The sequence below is a fragment of the Pelodiscus sinensis genome, chromosome 8 (assembly GCF_052426305.1).
Source record: "Pelodiscus sinensis isolate ZL-2025 chromosome 8, ASM5242630v1, whole genome shotgun sequence".
Lineage (NCBI taxonomy): Eukaryota > Metazoa > Chordata > Testudines > Trionychidae > Pelodiscus > Pelodiscus sinensis.
The window spans coordinates 58590335-58616134 of record NC_143059.1 but is presented as its reverse complement, the minus strand read 5'-3'; the positions used below and the strand labels follow the sequence as shown (position 1 = coordinate 58616134).

At 44.8% G+C, this 25800-nt stretch overlaps 1 protein-coding gene across 3 annotated transcripts in view; it reads right to left on the bottom strand.

The window, feature by feature from the left end:
- The window catches only part of CACUL1 (CDK2 associated cullin domain 1), an 86584-nt gene extending 63227 nt beyond the window's left edge, over window positions 1-23357 (bottom strand). The window contains exons 1-3 of one of the 3 annotated variants that reach the window (XM_075935376.2): window positions 22874-23357; window positions 10947-11073; window positions 1298-1400 (exon numbers count right to left, since the gene is read on the bottom strand). In XM_075935376.2, coding sequence (XP_075791491.2) covers window positions 1298-1400; window positions 10947-11073; window positions 22874-23192 — 549 coding nt within the window. In that variant the 5' untranslated portion in view covers window positions 23193-23357. The remainder of the gene's footprint in view (window positions 1-1297; window positions 1401-10946; window positions 11074-22873) is intronic. The other 2 variants (XM_075935377.2, XM_075935375.2) reach the window with 2 other exon arrangements.
- Window positions 23358-25800: the final 2443 nt, after the last annotated feature.

Here is a 25800-nt window from a genome sequence, read left to right as displayed (position 1 = left end):
ATATGAAACAAAATATTGTAGCTTAAGTCAAATATCATGTCATTATACCATGCCATTATAATTCTATCACCTGTCATGTGTTCATTGTAAACAAGAAAGTAGTTGCAAAGACAGAAACTACAAAAATTGTTCTCTTGCTTATCCTGGCAAAAGTATACCTACAGTATAGCAATAGAAGTACAGCTGCTCCCTGAGTTGCGAACAGTCGACTTACGACCATTCGCAGTTATGACTAAAGCTGTTGTAAATGGCAGACCCCGAGTTACAAACGCGATCCGCGCTTATGAACAGCGTGGTCGCGTGTAACTCTATGGGGTCCGACTTACGAACAAACCGAGTTATGACCAATTGCTTGGCCCGTAACCATTTTGTAAGTCGAGAAGAGGCTGTACAGCTATCGTTTCCCATTTTCAAGCTGCTTCCTCAAAACTTTCAGAATGCCCTAGACTTCCAGTTGACCAACTGATGACTAGTTGAAGAATGCTACATTAAAATTTCCATATTAGAAATTCTAATTGACACAATACACAAAATAAATGGATGGAAGACACTGTACAAATATCAGAAAAGCAGAGTATGATATGAACATACAAACTGTATTAAAATTGTTGTAAACCACTGACATCTAGGGATGGTTAAGAAAAATGCACATGTGTCTCTAACTCGGAGAAATCATATTCAACAGCATACAATTTATACCTGTTTTTTTACCATTTCATACATAACTCACCAAGGTTCCTCCCCCCTCCCCAAAGATGCAGTTGTCTACAATTTATGATATACACTGGTTGAAAGTGAACTTGTGTGCTTTCGATTAGCAAAGCTGAGTCAAGTACCTCTCTCACATGGGCTAGATCCTGCCTGTTTGATGCACTTACATGGTTTGCACTGAATTCAGATCCCCCACTATCAAAGCTTGCAATGACCGGGGCTTGACAAGCGGCGGCGAGCCCCACTTGCCAGCTGTGCGGTTTGGCACGCTACACGTGCGCAGACCACACTGCGCATGCGCTGATTGCGCCATGCCAGCTTAAAATCTACTCTCCCTGGGCGAATAGACTGACTAATTTGTCAAGCCCTGGCAATGACAACTTACTAAATATGAACCAATATAAACCAATGCTGTAAATCTAACCTTTCCTACATGTTTGTTATTGCCTAAATCTGAGTATTAATTATGTATCAATTTACTGAACTGCAGGCATTAGTCTAGTGACAGCAAACCCTTCCATATGTTAGTTCCAATACATTGGTAGATCCCAGGAAAATAACAAAATTAGATTGTGCAGCTTCTTACCTGCAGCTCCTTTGAGACTCTCTCTAAGTGGTTAGTTATCTTTTTTATTAGGTCACTATACATCTGTTCCGAATGCTGCTGGCATACACACTTATACACACAACTGCAGAAACAAATATAGGAATAATGATGATTTTACAACAGTTAGCAATGGAAAACATTGAACATTTAAAATATTGCTTCAAATCTCAACTTAGAAGGCAACAAGATGAAACTTCAACAGTTAATACACTAAAGGCTCCAATCCTGAAATCTTTTAGCACGGATCCCATTGACTTCAATGAAGACTCTCCATAATGGAGTTCAGAGCAGGAGCAGGACCTAATGCTGCTTAGGAAGTAATGATGCACTTCTAAGTACATTGGTAATTCTGTCAACAGTACACTTTTTAGGTTTCTCTTTCCATACACAGCATTAATGTTACCATATTAAGTACACTGTTGATGATTTTTTCAAGTTACATTAATAATAAAATCTTTCCCCTAAAATGACCAATACATTTAAATAATTTCTGCTAGGGATGTGTTAGTGAATTCATTTAAACGGTTAACCAATGAGCCTGGGTTCATCAGTTATGCCTCACGGTTACATGAAAGCCCTCCCTATGACAGGGATGGGATGGGCGCAGGCAAGAGCCATTGCTCATGGTCCTGCACTTGCAACCCAGAGCCGGAGCTGACTACTGGTCAGTGCTCCAACCTGCCCTCCTTCCACCCATGCTACTGCCTCTCTATCAGAGGCAGCAGCGCGGGAGCGATCCCCTCAAGTTACTGGCTCCTGTGGAGCCACCTCCCCCACTTGTGTAAATTTGTAATCATTGAAGTGTTCAGTGTTACATAGTTACAAAGAAATGCATTTTAACATTCCTAATTTCTCCCTTTAGAATTCGTGTAAAATATACAGCACTGTCAAACAGTTTTAAAAATAATAGCACAAAAATTAGTTTTAAACTATCAAAAGCCACAAAATTAACTGCCAGGATAAAACTTGGCTGACAACTTCAGAATTAGAGCAAACTGCAAATCGCCACCCATTGGCAAAGACTTTTAATATAAACCATATAAGCAACATGAGGTCAGGAGGACATAAATGGTACCTTAACTGCTCATTTTATGGTTTGGTTGGATTAAGTCAAATCACCAACATTTGTTCTTCCTTTAAAAAGGACTTTATTTTCCCCATGGCAACAAAGCAATACATTATCAATATACTTAAGCACAATAAAACAAATATCTACAATACTTGCCTTACACCTTTGCCAAAATATAGGGTGGATCAAAATTAAACATCAAATTTTTAAGTTTAAATTTGATCTTTTAGTTTTATTATTTAGAACACAATTTCTTTCTAAAAGTAAACCTCTTTAAAATGAAATTAGACTTTAACACTAAATATGTTAAGGCTTATAATTATAATCTCCTAAAACATTTAAATAAAAAATAAATATGCTGAATACTGAGCCTGCATCAAACTTGGAATTAAAGGCTAGTTTTCATTCTTAAGAAAGAATCAGTGGAAAAACCATCTAACTTTAGAGGTCAAGCTTTTAAAAAAATGACAATAGGTCAAGCCTATGTAACTTTGGAGACTGTCATTTTCAAGAGACTTAGGTGAGTAGGTACATAAACTTCAGTCACTTTCATTTAGGCATATTTGAAAAATATCCCCAGGCTTACAAGAAAATAATAAGTTTAATTCACTTAATACAGTTTATCACTTTGTTTAGTAAATCACTTAGTTGTAAACATAGAACACATTTGGATGAGACGTTTATGTATCCAAAACATTTAAGATGGTTTAATCAAAGTAAGTTTTAAACTCAAATTCATGTGTTTAATTAAACTTCAGTTACTATCTTAATGTAACGACTCAAATCAGGAGTCAAAAGTTAATATCTAATAAATCAGTAAGTCATTCTCCATTTTCTAATAAACCAGTGTTTCCCAAAGTGTGCCATGGGCCCACTTTGAGAAAGCTGCTAACAGGTCTCTCTGTTTTGTTTATCTGAAGACTCCACAGCCCACCTTGAGAGAAACTGTCATAAACTATAAGTAATTATTCATCTGAAAATACTAAGCTAATGTGTTTGCTTGGATAAATCATGTGTTATAAATATATGCAAATGTTTATAGTTTTGCTTCCTTGGTACAAAAAAAAAATTCAATTCAATTCTAGGCTCATTTCAACAATGGCTCATTTAGTTATAAACCAATATGTTTGATTTGACAAATAACTGCCCTGAATATCCTGCCATGCCACCAGATGCAGCCTGCAAACACTGCTTGCCTCACCCCACCCACCTCTCAGAAAAGCAGCTACGGAGCAGTTTCTCTTTAAAAAACTAACTATAAGGCCATAGGGCAAGGGGAGAAGGCTTCAGATGCTGCTCCCGCCCCCAGCTCAATCCCATTGGCCAGTTTCTGGCCAGACACTGGCCAATGGGAGCTGCCTGCTTGAACAGCCAGCCAGCCACAAAGCACCACACTCCCGCCCCTCTGGGGCTCATAGTTATTCACAGAGCACATGGCTGCAGTCTGTGCCGGGGCGGAGCATTCAGGGAGGTTGCTTCAGAAAGTGCTGAGTTGCTCATCAGGAGTCACCCAGATAAATCTTCTGTCCAGAACTTGCCTCTGGCCAGAACTTACCTCTGATGCCCCAGCCCCCTCCCTTCTTCAACCTGCTCCTCTCCTATACCCATATCTCCTCCCAGAAATGGAACTGCAGTCCCCTAGCCCAGATCACAATCCCCTCCTAACCTAGCTCACAACCCACACCCCTGCACCTCAGTCCAGTGCCCCAGGTCACAACCTCCTCCTTTACCCAAACTCACCCCTAGACCCCATATTCCCTCCTGCACCCCAATCCCTTACCCTAAGCTCCCTTCTGCACCCAACCTCCATCCCAGACCCTGCACCTCCTCCATTAATATCATGAACGAGTGCAGCCCTCTACCACTTTCCAAATTCTTGAAGTGGCTCCCCCATCAAAAATTATTGCCCACCCCTGGTCTAGATAATCCTTAGTCCTGTCATGAGTGCAAAGGACTGAACTAGATGACAACTCAAGGTCCCTTCCAGACTATATTTGTATGGTTATATTAACTAATAAGAATACATCCCTTTTCTGAAAGTAACTAGCATACAAATGGAAAAGGTGGTTTAAATCATTGATTTTAATCAAGACTTTCCACTTGGTGATTTAAACCAAATGATTTTAAAAGTCAATCCCACCCTCCCCCCAAAAGATTATATTAATATAACTTGTTTATTTGTTTAATTATGTGACTTAAGCTCCTTTGAAAGTTAATTCTATTGCTAATCCTTCTAGTGAAGAGAAACAACAGACTATTGAATACGGCACCAGATTGGAAAACTGAATCCTATTCCTTTCTCTGCCACTAACCTTGAGGAAGTCACTTCACCTCACTATGCCTTCATTTCTCTGCCCCACATTTTGTCTGTTGTATCGATTTAGAATGCACACAATTTACAATATGGACTGCCTCTTACGGTGTGTCAATATAGTGCCAAGCACTATGCAGTTCAGATTCCAGGTGAGATCTTTAGGTGCTATTGTAATGCAAATATATAACAAGCTAAAGCCAAACTATAAACAACCTTCTCCGCTGAAGTGGCCAAAATCTCTACTACATCTACTCCAAGAGGGAATTTCATTCCTATTGCACCCAGAAGCCTCTCCCCTCTCAACAAGTCCCTGTACATCCAGATTCCCCCTCCCCTACATTCGGATCCTCCACTGTGCTGCCTGCACACTCAGACTGCCCCCCCCCAAAACCCTCTCAAACCCACATCTGGAGGCCCCAACACCAAGCCTCTCCACACTTGGATCCTGCCTTGCTGAGCCTGCCCACATCTGGTGCACATGACACAAGGGACAGAGCTCTGGGGTGTTTCTGAGGCAAGTCTGGTCCTTGTGCTGCGTTGAGTGTAGCTTCACTACTGAAACTGTGTCCTGAGGGAAGTGGCACAATCACCTTCCACCTCTGTGCAGCCAGTGCCCAGGCTCCTCAATGCCATGCTGTAGCCTCCACAGGGGGTCTGCTTGAGAAGGCTGCTAGCTGGAAGTCAAGCAGGTAAGTCTCCCAGCCAGAGCATGCCTCTGACACCCCAACCCTTTGCCCCCCTACAACTCAAACCCTCGGCTCCCCTTCTGCCACAATATCCCTTCGCATATCCTGCACCCCGTCCCCTGCCCCAAGTCACAGCCCCCTCTTGCCCAAAGTCACACGCAAACCTCTGAACCCTAGTTCCCTAAGCTAGGTCACAACTGCCTTCTTCACCCAAACTCACTCTCCTACATCACAATTCCTTATTGCAAGCTCCCTTTGCACCCAACCTCCATCCCAGACTCCACACCTCTTCTGCTGATATGGAAGAGTGCAGCTCTTGACCACTTCTCAAATTCTTGGAGTACCTCTCCCCCTCCCCCCCATCACATATTATTGCCCACTCTGGACTAACTACTCCTTTAGAGACACTGCAAAATACCATGACAATTTGTACTACATTTTGTCCATCCCCTTTAATAGCCACCTATACTGCTATTTCCCTATCCATCAGGTCTCCTCCTCTTAGTTTCTCATGTTGATTCCTCCATATGCATGAGATCAGTCTTCTAGCATGAAGTCTATATGAAGCAATAACTGTACTAAGACTGGACCAGGTAAAAATACATTAAATGTCAGAAACAGTGTAATTAGGCTTATCAAGAGATATGGGATTGCAAAACCAATCTCTTCAACATTTGGATAAAGATAGCACATGGCTGCGGTATTTATTTGTTCAGGCATAGCACAATATATGGTCATTTCCACAATCAATGAAGTGGATTGATTTACTTGAAACTATGTAATTTAACAGATCTACACGATATTCTGCAGGTATGTATTTTAAATTGCTTCTAGATCTACTCCTGCCCTGAATTTCTGCAATCCATTACGTAGTTAAACAGCAAACAGATGTAGTTAGGCAGCAATGTTTGTATATGCATGTAGGTGTGTGTCTAAGTTTTTATTTGAACACTTCTATTTTAGAATTTATTTCCCATTTTCAGATCCTGTTCTCACTTCCTGATTGCTGTCTGAGTCTGAGTCATCAGTGCTCTAATATTACTCTAAGGAAGCTGAAAGAGAATTCTACCAGACGTTATTTCTTTTGGCACAGTCCCAACACTTTAAGAAGATATTATCAACTCCCCAAATAGAACAATTAGAAGATAACTCAATGGAAAATAATCTGAGATTTGTAAATTATCTACTGTAGTATAATGGTGATCTAATAAAAAATTAGAATCTAGATTTGAAGTAGGGATAAGAAAGGTTAATCGGTGGGGGCTGGAGCAGCTCCTTGTCCATTATGGGCAGGAGGCTGCTCCAACCTCTCAGGGCCCACCATGGCCAGAGGCTGCTTCTGGCCAGGCTGAACCATCCCCTGTCCGTGGCAGCGGGGCTGCTCCAGCCTGGTCGTGGCAGGTGGGGAGGCTGCTCCAGCCCACCTGGGCTGAAGCGTTCGTCCTTTAATCGATTAACCAGTTAAACATTACATTTAGCCAGTTAACCAATTAAATGGGATTTTACATCCCTAATTTAAAGAGATCTTACAAAAAGTGCAAGAAAAGCCTATCCATCTATCTCAGATTTTTTTCCTCTGAAAGATGCTCTTTACTGATTGTCTCTCATTTTTACTCCTTAGGGATACAGGAAAAATATTCAGTGTATAGGCAGACTTTACTAAAGTACTTTGTGTGTGAGAAGAATTGACTCCTTTATTTCGTAAACCTTACGTTTTAAAGTCCAAACGGTCTTTGTTTTTCCATCTTTTTCTCAGAAAGCAAGAAAGATAAAATGTGTAGCTATTTGTAGGTTTGGAGAGGGGAAAAAAACAGTCTTCTGGTTAAGGCCCTGGACTGGGATAAAGAGATGTGGGTTCAAGTCCTGCTACTCTTACTGAATCCCTGTAACACTGAGCAAGTCTCTTCATCTCTGTTTCAGTATAAAAAAAAAAAACACTTCCTTTTCCCTATACTTGGTCTACCTTGTCTATTTTGCTTCTAAACTCTGAAAAATGTGAAGGCTTTTATCTCTATTGGAACCTGTAAGCACTATCATAATCTGAATAGTGATTGTTGATTCAGAGATTAAAATCTTTTGGGAGAAATGTACAATTCTTTATCCTTATGATTAGCTTCTTAAGAAAATATAAGATTCATTTTATGATTATAACCTATAACCAGGGGTCGACAAATTATGGAAAACCCTACTCGCCAGAAAAAAATGGGACTCGCCACCCTCCCCCACAAAAAGTGTTTTTTTAATGGCATAAATTCCTAATAAGAATAAGAACAGTAATTACTAATAAGTTATTAATAAATATCATCCAGGTTATTAATAAATATCTTATAAACCTACACCTTTTTTCTCTGCTGCCATGTCTCCTCCCCTTGCTCCATCAGCTTCCCTGGTGCCTGCTGCCCCCCAACCCCTCACGCTATGCTGTCCTGACTCCTGCCCTTCTCACTGCCCTCAGCCTACCTGAGAACTGCCCCCCTCCACCAGCCCTTTTCTCCACCCTGTGCCCACTCCTCCAGTAGCCCCACTCTGATTGTGAGAGCTACCCCTTCTAATCCCCTCTCCTAAATCCTCCCTCTACACACCTGCCCTGCCTCTCTCCTCTGGTGCTGATCCCTTCCCTGCAGGTGTCTGCCCTTCTGCTTCACCCCCAGAATCCCTTGGCACCTGCACCCTCCTTGTACCTCCCCCTTTCCTCACTGCCCCTGCCCCCTTTGCTCTCTTTTTCTCTGATACCCACCCCCTCACCACCCTCTGCCCCCGTTCCCTTCATGCCCCTGTGCCCTCACAGATGCCTTGCTCCATCCCCGCCTTCCTCATGCCTACCCCTTCTTTCAAGCCTTCTCGCAGCACCTCCTCCTCCTCCTCTTGCCCTCAGTGGCCTTACCCTCTCCTCTCCCAGCATTACCCTGTCCCCGCTCCCATTGACACCTCCCCTCCTGCCCTTTTCCTCATTGCCTGCACTTGGCCCCCTGGCATTTGTCTCTCCTGAACCCCTGTCCCTTGGTGCCTTCCCCTTTCTTCTTCTTATTCTTCTCCTGACCTCCTCCCCTCAGCACAAGCCCCTTCCCCATATTTTTCCCCTCCCCTCCCCTCCCCACAGCCCGGGGGCCAGCTCTAAGTTTTTTGCTGCCCCAAGCAAAACTTCTTTGCCCCTCCTCCCCGCCCTTTGTTGTTGTCTTTTACACGTTTGCATTTTGCAATGGGGAAGGGGGGATTGTTTTCTTTTGTGTCTCGGCATTTTAGCCCTATAAATAACAAATAGCATTTTCATTCCTTTTTTTCCATAAAGGCAAAGGCGCTTCAAGTCAACTCCCCCTTTCACTCACTGCTGGGTCACAGCAGCCTTTTCCCTGGCCTGTCCAGCCCCTCCTTATGGGCAAGAACCCTTCACTCCCGACCCACAGGGGAAGCAGGGTGCAGGGACAGCACAGATACAGAGGGATGCAGGGATCAGGGGTAGCAGGGTATGGAGGAGACACGGGGAATGGGACGCGGGGAATGGGAGGGGTTGAGGGATGGGGGTCTAGGGGCAGTGCAGGGAATGGGCAGCACAGAGCTGGGGGGGCAGGGATCGGGGGGAGCAGAGTGCGGGGGTGCAGTGGAGGCACGGAGAATGGTACGTGGGGAATGGGGGGGCAGAGGGATCAGGGTCTAGGGGCAGTGCAGGGAATGGGCAGCACAGAGGTGGGGGGGCAGGCATCGGGGGAGCAGGGGAGGCACGGAGAATGGGACACGGGGAACGGGAGGGGCAGAGGGATCAGGGTCTAGGGGCAGTGCAGGGAATGGGCAGCACAGAGGTGGGGGGGCAGGGATTGGGGGGGGAACAGGGTGCGGGGTGTACGGGCGGTGCAGAGCCAAAGGGTTGCAGAGAAGAGGGAGAGCAGGGGGTCCGGGTGCAGGGGAGGCGTGGAGAATGGGCGGCGCGGAAACAAAGGGGGACTGGGGCCGTGGCAGGACTGGAGCCAGCGGGGTGGGCCCTGGCTGTGCCGTGCACCGCAGCCAGCTCTCAGGGACACACGGCCAGAGCCGAGCTGCCGTGGCCCTTTAACATCAGCGGGGCCAGGTCACGCCAGCGTCCTGGCGTCCCGCCCCGCCTCCTCGCGCCGGAGCTGCACGCAGGCAGCCCGGTAGGAAGAATCACTGCACTTCCCCCTTCCCAGCAGCACTGTGCTCCTCTGCCGGCTGGCAGATCAGATGGGGCTGCGCCGCCCGTAGTGCGGGCTTCGGCCAGCCCATCACAATGGCCCACTGGGCCAGTCCGCCCCTGCACTCACCAGGTGGAAAAATCTACTCACCAGGGGCAAGCGGGCGAGTGCATTTGTCAAGCCCTGCCTATAACTATTTCTAAAAGAGTAAAGAGTTAAACAGGAAACCTAATTATCTGAAAACACACAACTCGGTCTGGATTTGCTATATGCATTAATATATTATTTCAATTGTTTATCAGAGGTCAGCTGGTGAGTGCTAAGCTTGTCCGTACTGAGGCGGCACCTCAGAGATGGTGCTGGGGAGAGCCAGCTTTTCAGCCAGCTCCCCTTAACGTTGGCTCCTGCTCCCCTCTTCCCCCCCACTGCCTATCTCTGATAAAGGCAGAAAGGGGGGGGAGCGGGGAAGCAAATCACTACCCGACTATCCGCTAAGCTTATGCTTATCAGATAAGTGACTAGTTTCCACCCTTGTCACAAGTCTAGGGGTTTCCACCCCTTCCACAAGTCCTCTCACCTGAGCAACACAGCTGGGAGCCAGGGCAGTGGAGCGGGCTGGGGCCAGGTCATTCCACTTGTCACCACCATTAGTGAATGTAGGAGCACGACGGATCCCTGTTGCCTCCCTGCCCTGCTTGTGCCCCCGTGGCCCTGCAGTCCTTGAGACCACTTCTCTGGGTGAGGGGTTGCAGGTACTCAGGCTACATAGGACACCAGAACTGAAAGGAATACCTCAGACAGGCCCTCACCCAATAAAACCAGTCAGGATCAGGCTTTTAAGGATGTGTCTGTACAGCAAAAAAGACATGTCAATTAGACTCAGGGGCCAAGCCAACTGATTCAGGCTTGTGCTGCAGAGCTCAATATAGTAGAGTAGGCATTTTGACTTGTGCTGAAGCCTAGTCTGAAGCCAGGCAAGGGGAGAGGGAGGACCAAATCAGCTGACAGACTCCAAGGTGTTCTTGCTGTGTAGACAGTCTCTAAAAGGTCACTTGAGGCATACGCTCAACTTCTTACCATATCACCTTCCTCAACTGCCATAATTAATGGCATTTTACACCAAAATTCTACAGACCGCACTGTTATTTTTATAGTTTCACTGATTCAAGATGATCATGGTTTTTATTTAAAAACATGAAGCATAAAATGCATTTATTTCTATATGATTTAATCCCCTTGACAGGAAAAGCAATGGTATTTGGACAGCTTATTTTTCCTCATTCTAACCACATCACTGGTAAATGGATTGCACTTTATATAGTAAACAAAATCAAAGGCAGCTGAACTTTAAGAGAGGTTTTTACACATGCATTCAATTGAAAAGAAGCTATGTTGTGTTTAAAGGTTTCCTTACCTGTATATTTGTTCATAGGAGATAGGGATGTAGTCACCAGGACTCTGGGTTAAAAGCTGATCTATGGCACTGTCCAACTTTGGCCAATATGTGCTCTTATAGTCTTCAATGGTTATAACATTCATTACTATAAAGATAAGAAAAGACAAAGCTGTTTTACTGCACTTTTAGAGGGTGTTGAACTGTCTACAATTTAAGATTACAACTGATAAGCAGGCAAAGAAATTAATTGTGTTTAATGTGTCTTAGGATACCCTCTCTTCTGAAAGGTGGATGTATCTGAAGTTTACATAAGTGGCAAAGTTGCTAAATAGGTGTTTTGTGCCCCCCCCCCTGAAAAATTATCACCAATTCTGCTGTAAAAGGGAAAATCACCATTCTGGAAACTCCACCATCACCACCACACACGTGGTGGCTCAGTGACTTGGCATATCATGCAACCGTGTGGGAGATAAGAAATAAAGATTAACACTAAACTCTCCCATATCTGAAGAACCAGGGTAGGCTGGGAGCATCAGTTTCACAGAACATTCCTTCTCAACTGGTATGCAAACAACTACCATCTTAAAGGAGACCATCAAGTCTCTCGACCCTAGGCCTCAAGGATCAATGAAGCTACAATTTAGGACTTGCTACGTGGTGCCTTAGTCCACACTAGCCAACGTGTAAATTCTTATGTGCTCCAGCATATTTTGCATTAACTGGCCTTTGTAGACCCTGCTGGTACAAACTCAGGGTATGTCTATGCTGTTTCAAAATCTGTAGCAAGTCTCAGACCCCAGGCCTATAGACTCTGATTCATGCTATAATGCTAAAAGTAAACTGTGTAGACATTCAGGCTCAGGCTGGAGCTCCAGATCTGAAACCTGCCTCTCCTCACCAGGCTTCAAAGTTTCAGCCCAAGCTTGAACATCTACACAGCTGATTTTAGTGCCATGGCATAGCTGAACCCTCTAGACCAGGGGTCTCGAACTTTTTGGCCTGTGGCCCACCCTGCTTAAAAGCAGACCTTTCTGTGGACCACAAGCCATGACGACAAAACGGGTGCAGGAGGAGGTGGTAGTGCAGGGTCTGGCTGGGAGGTATGGTACAGATATGGGGGAGGGGGTCTGCCTGGGAGGAAGGGTGAGGGTGCAGGGTCTGGGTAAGAGGGGATGAGGGATGCTTACCTAGCTCCATTCTCTCAGACACCACTATCACCATCACACCCTGCTGCTCCCATTGGCCTTTGATTCTGATGAATGAGAGCAGCAGGGAAAGCCTCCAGGTGAACAGTTTCCTATGTTGCCATTCTCCCAGCTGGAAGGAGGAGCAGCAGCAGCAGCATGCAAAGCAGTTTCCTTCCCACACAAACTGGATCCAGCCCACAAGGCTCACCCCGCCTCCCAGCAGCATGAAGCTAGCGCTCCAACCTCGTGGGGGGCCATGGGACTGAAGTGTTAGTACAGGCTCCCTGATGTGGGGAAGGGGAGAGTCCCAAGCCTACATCCCACCATCAAGATGGCTGTGGACCACACCTTGAGATCCACTGCTCTAGACCCACTGTCATCAGTTTTAAAACACAGTGTAGACGTGCTCTAAAAAGTTCCCTAGTGTGTGTTGATATAGATCATCTCAAAAAGTAGGGTACTTTTTGTGCATGCCAGCAAGGGACCACGCAAGTCTGTTAGTGCACATGCTGCTGAACTTTAGACTTTACACCCCAGCCACTGGCAGATATGTTGCAGAATGCAGCACTAGATTAAAGATTGTAATTCATTCAGATAGTATAGTAATGGGGTGTACAAGTACTATACTACCACCATCCTACTTTTGTTCCTTTTCCCATCAGGCTTTGTACATCTATACAGGTGCCATCTCTAACATGTGTAATTAAAGCTCTCTCTTCTCAGACAAGAAAGCTTGATTAACCTGGGGAACAATTCCAAGGATCAAATGTTCTAGAAAGGACAGTATCTTTTCCACAAAAAATGCAGTATGTTGCATTAGAAGGACTATCTTGCTAGCTCTCACTCTCAGGGAGTTGAACACAAGATCCTACTAACCCAAAATCACCAGATAGTCAATACAATATAGAGAACACTTTTTACCAAATCTAAACTGATCAATTCAAAAGATTATCATCATCTGAGCAGGGAGTTTGGTGCTGTACACAAAAGCAGAGGAGACTATTCCAGCTCCAAATAGCTCACATTCTAAATGAACATTATAAATTCAAACATCATTTTGGAGAGTGATACAGTCAGAAACCATGAAGGTATTTTAAATGCATTTCTAAATGTAGCATTGCTACTCTCTTTGGTGGATTAACACTGATGGGATTAGTGAACTAAAAATGTTTTGGTTTGGGATTTGAACAAAGGAAGCGTGATAGCTTAGTGCAACAAGAGGGAGAGAATTTTGGGCAAAACAGACAACATGAAAGAAGGCACTAACACAAGAAAAGAAAGATATAAAGGACATGGAAAGATGTAAGAGTCAAGCAAGTATCTGAACAGCAGTAGCAGAACTGTATTGTAAAGATCTCTCAGAGAATGGTACTTTACATATTTCTTCCTACAGCATTTAGTTCAAATTCAGCAGTTTTGCTGACTGGATAACTCTGCAATACTATACTGCCAGCCCATCTTGGCAAAACTAACAATCTGTTCACTCATGCTTAGTATGTGTTATACATTCTGTTCTGTATAAGTGGATAGACACTACAGGCTTTAGGACACTCAGCAGTGCATGTAGCACTCCTATCAAAAATTGTAGACCGCCTAACCCATATTTAAATCTTCATTCTGATAGCATGCCACTATCCTCCAGCAGTTGCCTTATGGATCTAATCCTAAAACACACAGTGCAGTTCAGCGTTGGGTAGCTGTTCTCTATCATAGCATACATGTAGCTTTGAACAGCCTAATTTGCTTTTATTAACAAGAATGTTTGGATATTTAAAGTCCATTTGGTCACCAGAAAAAAAAAAAGAGACTTCAGTTTAAGGTTTCATCCAAAAGATAAACACTTCTATGTAGCCAGCACTAAAAATTAGTCCAAATCTTTGTGTAGATTGGAGTGTAATTAACTAAGCGATACTGACCCAAAAAAAAAAAAAAAAAGAGGGACCTAAGAACTAATTTAGAGCTACGTGGAATCAAATCTTAAACATACTGATAAACCCTGTCAAACTTTTAGTGGCACCACAAATAATTAAGCAATAGAAACCTGAAAACCTATTTAGTTTTAGTCTTGAAGAGGGAAAGAAAAAGTGACATTTCTATGACTAAATCTCTGACAAAAGGTAGCAGCAGCATTGTACTAAGTAGAGAGGTTAAACTGCAATTAATCAGCTAATCGAGCAGTCAATGGAATTTCCATTAACTACTCAATTAGTTGATGGGGGGTGCTCGCTACCCCTCACTGTGGCTCTGCAGTTTAAATGCTGTAGGAGCCAGGCAAGCAGCAATCCAGCTCCTATTACATTTAAAAGGCAGAGCCACAGTACCACTGCCTTCCCTGCTTCCCAGGGAAACGGTCCTGGGGGAAACCAGCTTTTAAGTTCCTGCTTCCCCCACCCTCCTTACTACCTCTGATATAGGAGGCAGCAAGGTGTGTGGGCAGGGAGGAAAGAATGTGAGTAGTCAACATGACTACACTTTTACAGCCCTAGTACTAACTGGCTAGAATATACAGATTTTGAAAGTATTGTGTAGTAGATTTTAATTAGAAAGCCATTATAAATAGTATTTATTCCATCCAGAGTAAAGTGCACTTGAATGCCACCACCACAGCTTTGAACTGAAGCCAACCAAAACGTTTATATATCAAACAGTCCAAGGACTACACACTACTCAATTGCTATTTTTTTAAAAAATTTTAAAGAATAAAACTAAGTTACTCCAGAGTTCTAAGAACTTTCATTCCCATACGTATTGCAGCCCTTTCTTTCTTATCCATATCTACTCAGAGTAAATGCTGAATTAGCACAATACTAATTCAGCATTGTGCAAGAACTAGATCAGGCCTGTGGAAGTAACATCAAGAAGGTATAAAACGAGTTTTATAGAGAGCAAGTGCAATGTGAGGAGACCAACTTAAGTGAGTTTTTAGGGAAACTACTTGTATTTTCCCCATTCATTTATGAATATAGCCAATATTTAAAATAAGGTTTTTGTTATTTTGTTTTTAAAACACTAACATAATTAGGCTTCAATTTCAATCTAAGTAAAAAACAGGACTATGTAGCACTTTAAAGACTAACAAGATGGTTTATTAGGTGATGAGCTTTCGTGGGCCAGACCCACTTCCTCAGATCAAATAGTGGAAGAAAATTGTCACAACCATATACACCAAAGGATACAATTATATGTCTGTGTATACACACATATAATTGTATCCTTTGGTATATATGGTTGAGACAATTTTCTTCCACTACTGTATTTGATCTGAGGAAGTGGGTCTGGCCCACGAAAGCTCATCACCTAATAAACCATCTTGTTAGTCTTTAAAGTGCTACATAGTCCTGTATTTTGTTTCAGCTACACCAGACTAACACGGCTACATTTCTAACACTAATCTAAGTAAAAACATTCTAAAATATTAGAAGAAAATTCTAGTTTGGTATTAGCTATACAAGTCTCCGTAGAGCAGCTGATACAGTTCTACATAAATCTGGCAACTTTTTTTTTTCCAGTATTGAATTCATCCAGTGGCTATCGCACATTCAAATCACAGTAAATGTGAAAGCTAATGGTTGATACTAAGCTAATGAGGCCAGCTTTCACTCTAGAATTTTATCTGACACACGATGACTACTGTTGAAACAAGTGGCAGAAAACTTATTGTGACTGAAAGGACAAAGTAAAACAAACAATTCTTCCCAGGTAAGTAGTCAACGTTGCAAAGATTTGAAAAGTAGCAAGACAGAAGGAATGTGCACTATGGATGTTAAAATGCAATTATTTGGCTAATCGTATTGCCAATATAATTTGTATCGACTATACAATAAGTCGATAAGCATCTCTGCAGAGCTGACTCCATCTGGGACTGACCAATCCTGGCTCGTGCTGGCTCCAGAGCCACTCACGCTGAGGCTCTGCATTTTAAGTGCAACAAGAGTCGCTGGGCTCTTACTACATTTAAAACAGAGGCACAGTGATCAGTGTGAGCCAAGACTGCTTGGTCTCAGCTCAGGCTGAGTCCAACAGCCCCTGTTCGTGATGGCCAGCCCTGACCACTGTGAACAGAGACTGCTTTGGCACCTGCCCCCATTCGCAGCAGCCAGGGCTGACCACGGACAGGGGCTGCTGCAGCCCTTGGCCACCACGAACATAGGGTTGTTTGGTGGCAACAGCCCGTATCTACGGAGGGGCCCAGCTCCCCACTGGCACTCCTGCGGACAGGGACTGCTTCACAGCAGCATCCCCCTATCCCCACCCTGCTGTCTCTGATAGAGGTGGGGGAGCCCCCCCACGGGAAGACGACAGGCAACACTCCAGAGATGGTACTGGGGGAAACCAGCTTTTAAGCCAGCTCCTCCCAGCACCAGCTCCTGTCTTCCCCCACCCCCTGCACTTGCTGCCTGAGTCCCTGCTCACCCCGTGCTCTCTGCTCTTGTACGTTTCAAAAGCAGAAACACCCACAGTGGGAACCGGTGCGAGTGAGGACTGCTTCATTGTCCGCTCATGCTGTTTCTCACTGTGCCTCTGCCTCCCCTACCCCCCACAGAGACAGTTCCACCCAGCACCGGCTCCTGCTCCCCTGCCTTGCTGCATCTCTCTGATAGAGGCAGCAAGGGGGAAGAGGGAGGGAGGGAGGGAGGGAAGAGACTAGTCAGTCAACTATTCAATAAGCATTTGCTTCTCAGATAGTCAACTATTTGCTTACATCTCTAATTTGTGCTGATCTCAGTAAGTGTAGAAATCCAGTTTCTTCAGAGCCTGAAGTCAAATGTGCCACTGAATGAAATGTTGTCTATTAAAGTGGAAAAAGTAGAATGCTTTCAAGCCAAGCTCCCCACCTGTACCGGCTTCCACCCAGCTGACTGCCCCCCACCCACACTGCTGCCTCTGATACAGAGGCAGCGGGTGAGGGAAGGCTGGAGCCAGTAAGCGTGGGGAGCCAGATTAAGCAAGCTCAGATGACACTACAGTCAACAGCAGAGCTTTTACAGTTTCTAAGTATCTGTAAGGGCCCACTCCTTCTCAGAGAGAAAGAACATCTAGTGGCTGCAAACTGTCACGATGGCTGAATGCTAAACCATATGATGTGCAGCTCTTGAGGATTGCCAAGTTTACAAAGGTTTCACAGTCCATGTGGATTTGTGAAGTGCATTATTGCAAAATGAAGAAAGCTCTATATAAGATGAGAGGAGAAATGCTGAAAATGCAGAAAAATTCTTCAGCTGTGTTAAATGAGAGAGGTGAAAGCTTGACAAACATTTGCATGGGGCCTCCATATTGCCAGCGGCAGCACTCATTTTTCAGCAACCATTACATTTTCCTGAAAGATCATCCAGAAATGCCAAGATTATGTAAATCTTTATTCTTAACTACAGCGCAAGCCCTATTTAAACAGACCTTATGTAATTCAGATCAGGAAGATCCAGTTGAAAAATTGCAAAGCACAGTTGAAAGAATTCCAACTAAATTTGCAAACCTTGCTAGACAGCGTCATTCAAATATATCAATATATCCAAGCAGACCTTGCATCTCATATGTTTGACCCTCATTTCAGTTTAATTACAAACAATAAGAGAAAAGTTAACTCTGGTTTTCCTCCTGCAATCACCATTCACAATTGTAACAAGTTAGTTCTAAGAATGAATGCTTTTGGAAAAGATTCTGTTCACCAGCTTTTCATACGGGCTAGGTCTAAGCTATAGATTTTTTTTTTAAAAAAAAGCTACGCAGATTGCGCTCTGCAATTTGTGTAGCTTTTTCCGATCACTTTTCCGCCATTTGGCCCAGTCTAGATGGGGCCAAATGGCAGAAAAGCCTCCTCTTCTACAGGGCTCCCCGAAAGAGCATGTTTGCTCTTCTGCAAAAAAAAGTAGATGAGCAAATGCGTTCCTTGGACATGATGGAGTTTTTCTAGGATACCTGTGGTATCCCGAAAAACCCCCGCAGTGTAGACATACCCACAGTGACCACTCACTATTGTCCTTTGGGTTTAAACTAAGTAGTATAGGAAGTTAAAAGAATGCACAAGGGCTTTTTCCTCAGCTACAACTCGGCATAATGTAACAAGATTATGCATCCACTCTGGCTGCATTACACACCAATTGCCACTCAGTACACAGAATGATTATTGAAAGTATATTTCGAACATTTTGTCTACATCAATGGATTTGTTTACACAAATTAACACAGAGACTGCTTTATAACTAGATACTTACATAATTTGGGTAAGCATGTCAGCATACGTATGTACCAGTATATCTGACAATCATGTGTACTGCTATCTGCACTGCCAAACAAGGATTTATTAAATTGAACAGCAAATCCATATTAGTAGAGCCGAACCAAATTTACAGCCATGAAACACACATCGTGCTCCATGAAATCTGTTCTTCCATTGGGACATCTGGTCTTGTGTGTACTTTAATTTTATACCATACAGATTTCACAGGGGAGACCAGCATTTCAAACTGAGTTCTGACCCAAAAGGGATTCAATAGAGTGTTGCAATGTTATTTTAGGCATCTCATAATATTGCAACCCTTACTTCTGTCTTCAGAACTGGGTGGCTGCAGAGCAGCAGCTGTTGGCTGGCTGCCCAGCTCTGAAGGCAGTGCCCCGTCAACAACAATACAAAGTAAGGGTGGCAACATTTTACCACGCCACCTTTACTTTTGCACTGCTGCCCTTATGCTGGATGGCCAGAGAGCAATACCTACTGACTGAGGGCCCAGCTTCACGGGCAGCAATGCAGAAACAGAGGTGGCAATATAATACCACTCCATCCTTACTTCTGCGGTGCTGGTGACTCGGACATAAAGCTGGAATCCTGGCTAGAAGCTGCTGCTCTCTGAGGGTGTGTCTAGACTACAGGGTTTTGTCGACAAAAGTCCACTTTTGTCGACAAAACTATACCTGCGTCCACACTGCCTTTGAGTTATGTCGACATAACGTAGACAAAACTCAGCAGTTTTGTCGACGTATGTAAACCTCATTCTACGAGGAATAACACCTTTTGTTGACAGAGTTCTGTCGATAGAAGGCATTATTGCATCTACACTGTCCTTTGCATCCACACTGTTATGTCGACAAAGTGGCTTGCTTTGTCGACAGAACTGGATGTAGTCTAGACGCTCTTTGTCGACAGAAGCTTTGTCGACAGTATCTGTCGACAAAACTTCTGTCAACAAAACCCTGTAGTCTAGACAAACCCTAACTGCCCAGCTCTGAAGGCAGCGCCACTGCCAGCAGCAGTATAGAAGTAAGGGTAGCAATACCGCAGTACCCCTACAATAATCTTGCAGACCCTCCTCACACAACTCCTTTTTGGGTCAAGACCCCTACAAATGCAAAACTATGAAATCTCAGATTAAATAGATGAAAACACGAAATTTACAATGTTTAAAATCCTATGACTGTGATATTGACCAAAATTGACCATTAATTTTATAGGGCCCTACATGTTAACTATGTTTACAAGTCGAACTAAAGCCTAACTGGAAACAGTTTACAGTCATATTGTATGTTGATACAAATTGCATTTTACCCATTTTCTCTATGATCATATTACAAACACACTAGATACATTTTCAATATGTCAAATAAAACAACACAAATTGACTATTTAATGACTTTAGGGAAACAATTCTATAAAATGAATGGCTTCTATAAATACTAGATTTATAATCATCTGGCAAGAAACACGACAGTTTCCATCAGAGAAATAAATCTATTTTAAATCTTTTTATGTGAACAGAAGGAAGATAATGTGAAATTAAATATGCAATATCAAGTCTATCTAGTTTAAGACTTACCTTATCGGAATAGCATTTATATATTACACTAGATTTCACCTTCTCTATGTATTTAAAAAAAAGATGACCCTTCAACATTTTTCCCTACTAGTCTGCAGAAGTAGTTTGGCAAAAAACACACTGGTCTGCAACTGAAACAGGAACAAAACTAACACACTGCAAGTAAATTAAATATTCCACCACCAATCATTATTTTCTATTCTGCAGGAAGGAAACAGGAAGGACAGATCTACTCAAATGTTACTGGATTTCAAATGTATCAAAAGATGGAAGAATCATTCATGGGTGTCCTGAGACTGTACACAGAAGAAGCAAAAAGTGAAATTAACAAGATCCTAGTCAATTCTACTCTGCTGCCTGGGAGTTCTCGGTTTGAAATCTTGTTTACTCCTGGAAAACTGCCCTTTGATGACATGAGTATCAGCAGTGCATCCAGTTGCAACCCTGCTGAAAACTGCAGATATTGACAGTCACAGATAAGCTGTTCTCCAAGCTGTACTGGAGATAACAAGCTCTAGTACTCAACACTTCATCCACTCTTGCCGTTAAAATATGTTCATCAGCATTTCCAGCTGCTCCTATTATTGGCACCCAGTGTCAACAATGAGCCCTTTTCCTAACATATGCAAGACTGAGGTAGGGTTGCCAAATTTCCTGATTGGATAGACCAGACACCATTGCCATGAACGGTGTCTGGTCAGGAAAGTTAGCAACTGTGCTACGGAAGAGTAGCGTAGACCAGAGTTTCTCAAAATCTATTGGTAGCATCATTGTTCCAGCCCTGGCAAGCCTCACAGCTTGGGCATTGTTGGGGTAGGGAAGGCAAAACAGTAGCCCCTCCCTGCAGCATCCAGCTGTTGCTCCTGAGTAGCTGCTACCAAGGGCAGTGAAATGCACTGCCTGCATGTTTATGCTGGTGTTGCCACCAGGATCAGCTCCCTGCAACGCGCAGCCTTCTTGGAGACTACAGGCAACACAATGAAACAAGTGGGGTCAGTGCTGAAGGCAGCTCTTATCCACAGAGGCAACTGCAGCACTTGGTCATGGGACACTCCCCTGGGCAACTTCCCTGTTCTCACCCTGCTGGGGCATGGGAAGCCTGGGACTCCACAGGTGGTCTGCAAGTTCCCAGCTCATCTTCCAAGAGGACGGGCTCTTGCTGAAGGGCCAGTGGGAGGCAGGAACAGGGAAATGGGTTAGCACTTCCCTTGCCTGGGACCAAATTCAGTTTTCAGTTGCTCTAGCTATGGAAGCAGCTTAAAGAGCCTGGCAGCTCCCCATCAAAGTGAGGAGCTTCCACTCCATGACCTGCTCCAAGCACAGAAATAGGAGTTAAGTCTGGGTGTGCTGAATGAGAAGCTCTACTTCCTACCTACTTCCTACTGCAAAAACAAATCACTTTTTGTACAGGTACATATTTGTTTTTCTTAAATTTAATTAAGGATTTTAGGAAAAATTGTCAGAACTACCACCTGTAAGAGTTGGTGGCCACACTCTTGGGCCACCAAAACCTGTTGAGAAGCCCTGGTTTAGAAAGTAAGCAACCGCTGAGGTGAGGAAGGCAAGAGAAAAATTGTTTCCCTTCTTCCACTTCCTCATTCCCACACCTGTCGAGTAATTATTATCCTCATTTTTCAGATGTACAAACTAAGGCAGAGAGATTAAATAGTTAAAGGCCAAGAATGTCAGAGCCAGGATTAAGACACAGGAGTGGCTACCTCTGCATTCAGATCACAGTGCCTCTACAGATGATGCCTTTTCATAGCAGCTGCAGAGGATAAGACCTATGTTGCTCATGTACACATACCAGCAAGGTTTGTCTTTGACAGGCAATGATGATTTATCACACTGAAGAGTTCTAGTGAACCAAGCACCTGCCCATGATTTCACAAATATCATGATTAAACCATTACATAATTTTCGCAATATTAGATAAGGGATTTCTGAATAAAAGTGAAGGTCCGCCTACCTCCTACATAACTATTTCATAGAAACTCTGGAAGCAAATGCTCAAATATGCTTTACAAGAATCTGCCATTTTAATGACAGATCCACATTTTAGAAGAGCCACACACGATGCAGTTGCTGTCATAGTAGTTCAGTGACCCTCACGCTTCAAATATAGAACTGTCTGAAAATTGAAATGCCTATCACGTGGCATTCACATTACACAGCAAATTCGGGGGGGGGGGGAAATCACTCCAAAATAAAATGAAAAATTAAATATCAAGATTTCTTACAAGACCAGAAACCCAATATTTAATTCAGAAGAAGTGGAATGAAACAACATTCTATTTTCACCTGCGATTCCTACACTTCCTGCTGCCCCCAACAGAGCCACCAGGTGGAAAGCCAGACCGCATGGGAAGGCCTAGTTTTGAGGCAAGTGGGAAGCATGAGTGTGAAAAGATGCTTTCTACTTCCAACAGTCAATGGTTCAAATATTTTTTGTTCGGAGTTCAGACACAAGCAAGAACTGAGGCAGTCAGGGGAAGTGAGCCACTTTGAGGAGGGACTCAAGGTTCATGCAGGTACTTATGGGAAGAGAGGCGCTCAAAGGGAAGAAGGAGCAAAAACACAGAGACAGTTCTAGCTGAGCAGTAGGGTGAGACAGGCTGACACAGGGTGGGAGAGGAGGCAGCTTTAGCCCTGACTCAAGAAGAGCGGAGGGAAGCGTAGCTCAGACACACATGTGAAGCCCCAGCGTTAGCTCAATGTCGCAGAAGGGGTTGGGGAAGTGGCAGCTTGAGGGCAGGCGGGTGGGACACAAGAGCAGGCGGCGAGACCCCAGGCACAGAGTGCGTGCAGGCGAGGGAGGGGGGCGATACAGGAGCCGACTGCAGGGCCCCCCCGGCCATGGCGCGTGCGGGAAGCTGGTGGGACCCACGGGCTGGGTCCAGGCACCTCGGCGGGGCGGCAGGAGAGGGGCGGGCCAGGCTCTGTCACTCACAGAACTTGGAGGTGGAGGTGTTGATGTTGATGGTGGCAGCCGCGACGGCTCCTCCCTTGGCCGCAGCAGAGTCACAGCCCCGCAGCAGGCCATTGGCCTCGGGCACCATCTGGATCTCCTCCGCCGCCTCCTGCTGCTGCCCCCGGGGGCCCTTCCTATCCAGGGGCCGGTCGCCGAGCGGGGCCTGGGCATGGCCCGCGGGGGGCTGCTGCCTGTAGCCATCCACGCCGGCCTCCCAGTTGTTATGGTTCTGATCGTCCATCATGGCCTCATAGCTGCTGCTGCTGCCCCCCTCCTCCTCCATGCTCTCCTCCTCCATCCTGCCCGGGGGAGGGGGGCCCGCGCGCTCCGGCGGGAGAGGCGGGGGGAGCTCACACCCGGCCGCCCATCCCGCACGTTACATCGCAGGGCTCGGGCCGCAGGAGGGCAGGGCAAAGCGGCGGAACCAGCAGGCTCAGGCTTCAGCCGTCAAGCAGCGCTCCGCCGTCGCGACACTTTTGCGGCGGCGGGCGGCTCCGCCTGCCGCCGCGGGGCACTATGGGGATCGTAGTCTCATCGGGACCAGGGAGGCCCAGCGGGTGTGTCACGTGGCTTCTCCCCGCTGCATTCATGTTTTCCCCAGCGCCATGACGCTATAGGCAAAGAAGCGAGGTGTTGAGCCTTGTTTATCGGGGTGCGTGGGAGGGGGGACTCCCTGGTGGAGACGGCCCCTCTCTCTGTGCAGGGGAGAGGCCCTGATGGCAAGGGGGAGAGGAGAGGCCCTGAGTAGAGATATAAAAGTTCGATTAATTGGCCAATCAGATAATCAATGTAATTTACATTGACTATTCAATTAGTCGATAATGGTGCCTCTGTCCAATTGTAGCAACAGCCCTAAGGCAAAAGCTCTGCAGGGAGCCTGGGGCCAAAGGGGCCTCAAGCAGTCTGCTGCAAGCCCCATGCGCCCACAGTGTTTCAAAGCGCAAATGCCACATGCAGCCCGGCTCCATGCAGGGCTCCATGCAGCTCGGCCACTTTTAAGCACCCCTTTCTCTTTCCCCCCACCCCGGCTACCTCTTTTTGATAGAAAGCATGTATGTCGACTATCTGATAAGCATTTGCTTAACGGGGTATGTCTATACTTGCAACCTATTTTGGAATAGGGCTGCAAATGTAGGCATTCGGAATTGCAAATCAAGCCCGGGATTTAAATATCCCGCGCTTGATTTGCATCTTCCCGGCCGGGCGCCATTTTTTGAAATTTACAAGTCCGGAATAACTGCCCGCGTCTACACGCGGCAAGCCCTATTTCGAACTACCTGTTAAACCTCATTGCAGGAGGAATAATGGATAGTTTGAAATAGGGCTTTATTTCGAACGCCCGTTTCACTGCCACGTATAGACACGGGCAGTTATTCCAGGCTTGTAAATTTCAAAAATCGTGCCCAGCCGGGAAGATGCAAATCAAGCACGGGGTATCTAAATCCTGGGCTTGATTTGCAATCCCGAATGCCTACATTTGCAGCCCTATTCCGAAATAGGCTTCAAGTGTAGACATACCCTCAGATAGTTGACTAGTTGTTCACATCCTTAGATGGGAGAGGTGGCCCCCTTTTCCAAGTTAGGACAGTCTCTCTTTGTGGGAGATGCCCCCATTTGCCCTCTGATGGAGACCGCCCTGGTAGGGAAGGGCTTTGCTTTGTGGTGTTCCCAGAGGCCTGGCTTGAAGAATCCATTGGAGGAGAAGGTGCGGAGCCAGGGCTGCTCACCTCTGCAGAACTTCACGTCATATAAAAAAGGGCTTTTAGCCCTCTTAGCAGCAAAGAAAACCTTTCCAATTGTGAACTGAGCGTAATCCAATTATTAGTAATTTGTATTGCAGTAGTACCTAGCCAGCCTAGTCAAGGATCAGCTCCCAGTTGTGCTAGGCCTATCTGATTGAAAGAGCATACACATCTAGCTTCATGACAAGAGACATGAAGATGCAGTGGACAAAACAGATGCAGTGTGGCCCACTCTCAGTTTTATCACACATCGCACACTGTTTGATGGTTTTCTTAGAGTCCCAGCTCCCGTAATCATGTGACTGTGAAACAGACAGCTTTCATTTTCAAAAACCCTCATGGTCATGGAGAAAAGTTTGAAAAATCGAAGTGAATCCACCCTCCCCTCCTGAAAAAAAGGTCAGGCCCTAAAAGGCAAATAAAAAGAACCCATAATGGTAGCCGCTCATGATTTTTGAAGACTTGGGTTTGTCAGTACTGATGCAAACGGAGACAAGGAAGAGGTAACATATAATAGTCAAAAAAGCACTTGTTTGCATAATCAGCAGTAGTCTCAGTTTACTATCTCCCTTTCCCTTGAAAACTGTTTCAAAGAGTCTACAAACGGTCTCCATGCCCCTGCTGCTGCTTCTCAGAGCTTTTCCAAGCTGCAGCAGAGTTAAAACCGATCTGGTTTATCACTGCGGGGAAGAGGGAGCAAAGTCTTCAGACGTTTTCTTCTGTTAGTAGGGCTATTAAATATTTCTCCTGTAACTAACAAATTATGGATTTAACTTACAAGGTGAGGGAAGAGCAAATTTCAGGAGTTCTCTTTCAATTCCACCCACTGGGATCCAGCAGCAATTACAGTAGACTTCCAATAATCCGGAACCTATGGGACCTAGATGGTGCCAGATTATCAAATATGCCGGACTATCAGGAGGTACTATAAGATGGTTATATATATACTGTATACGTTATGTACTGTATATAAAGTGTTCTTAACCCTTTTTATTGTACATACTGTATACAGTATACTGTGATGTTTTAGTTTTTTTAAGCCTTTTTTACCCTTTTTGCTCAGTTCAGCTGCTGCCGCTGTTACCTTGTGACTCATTTTTTGTCTTTGGTATATATGGTTGTGACTATTTTCTTCCACTATTTGATCTGAGGAAGTGGGTCTGG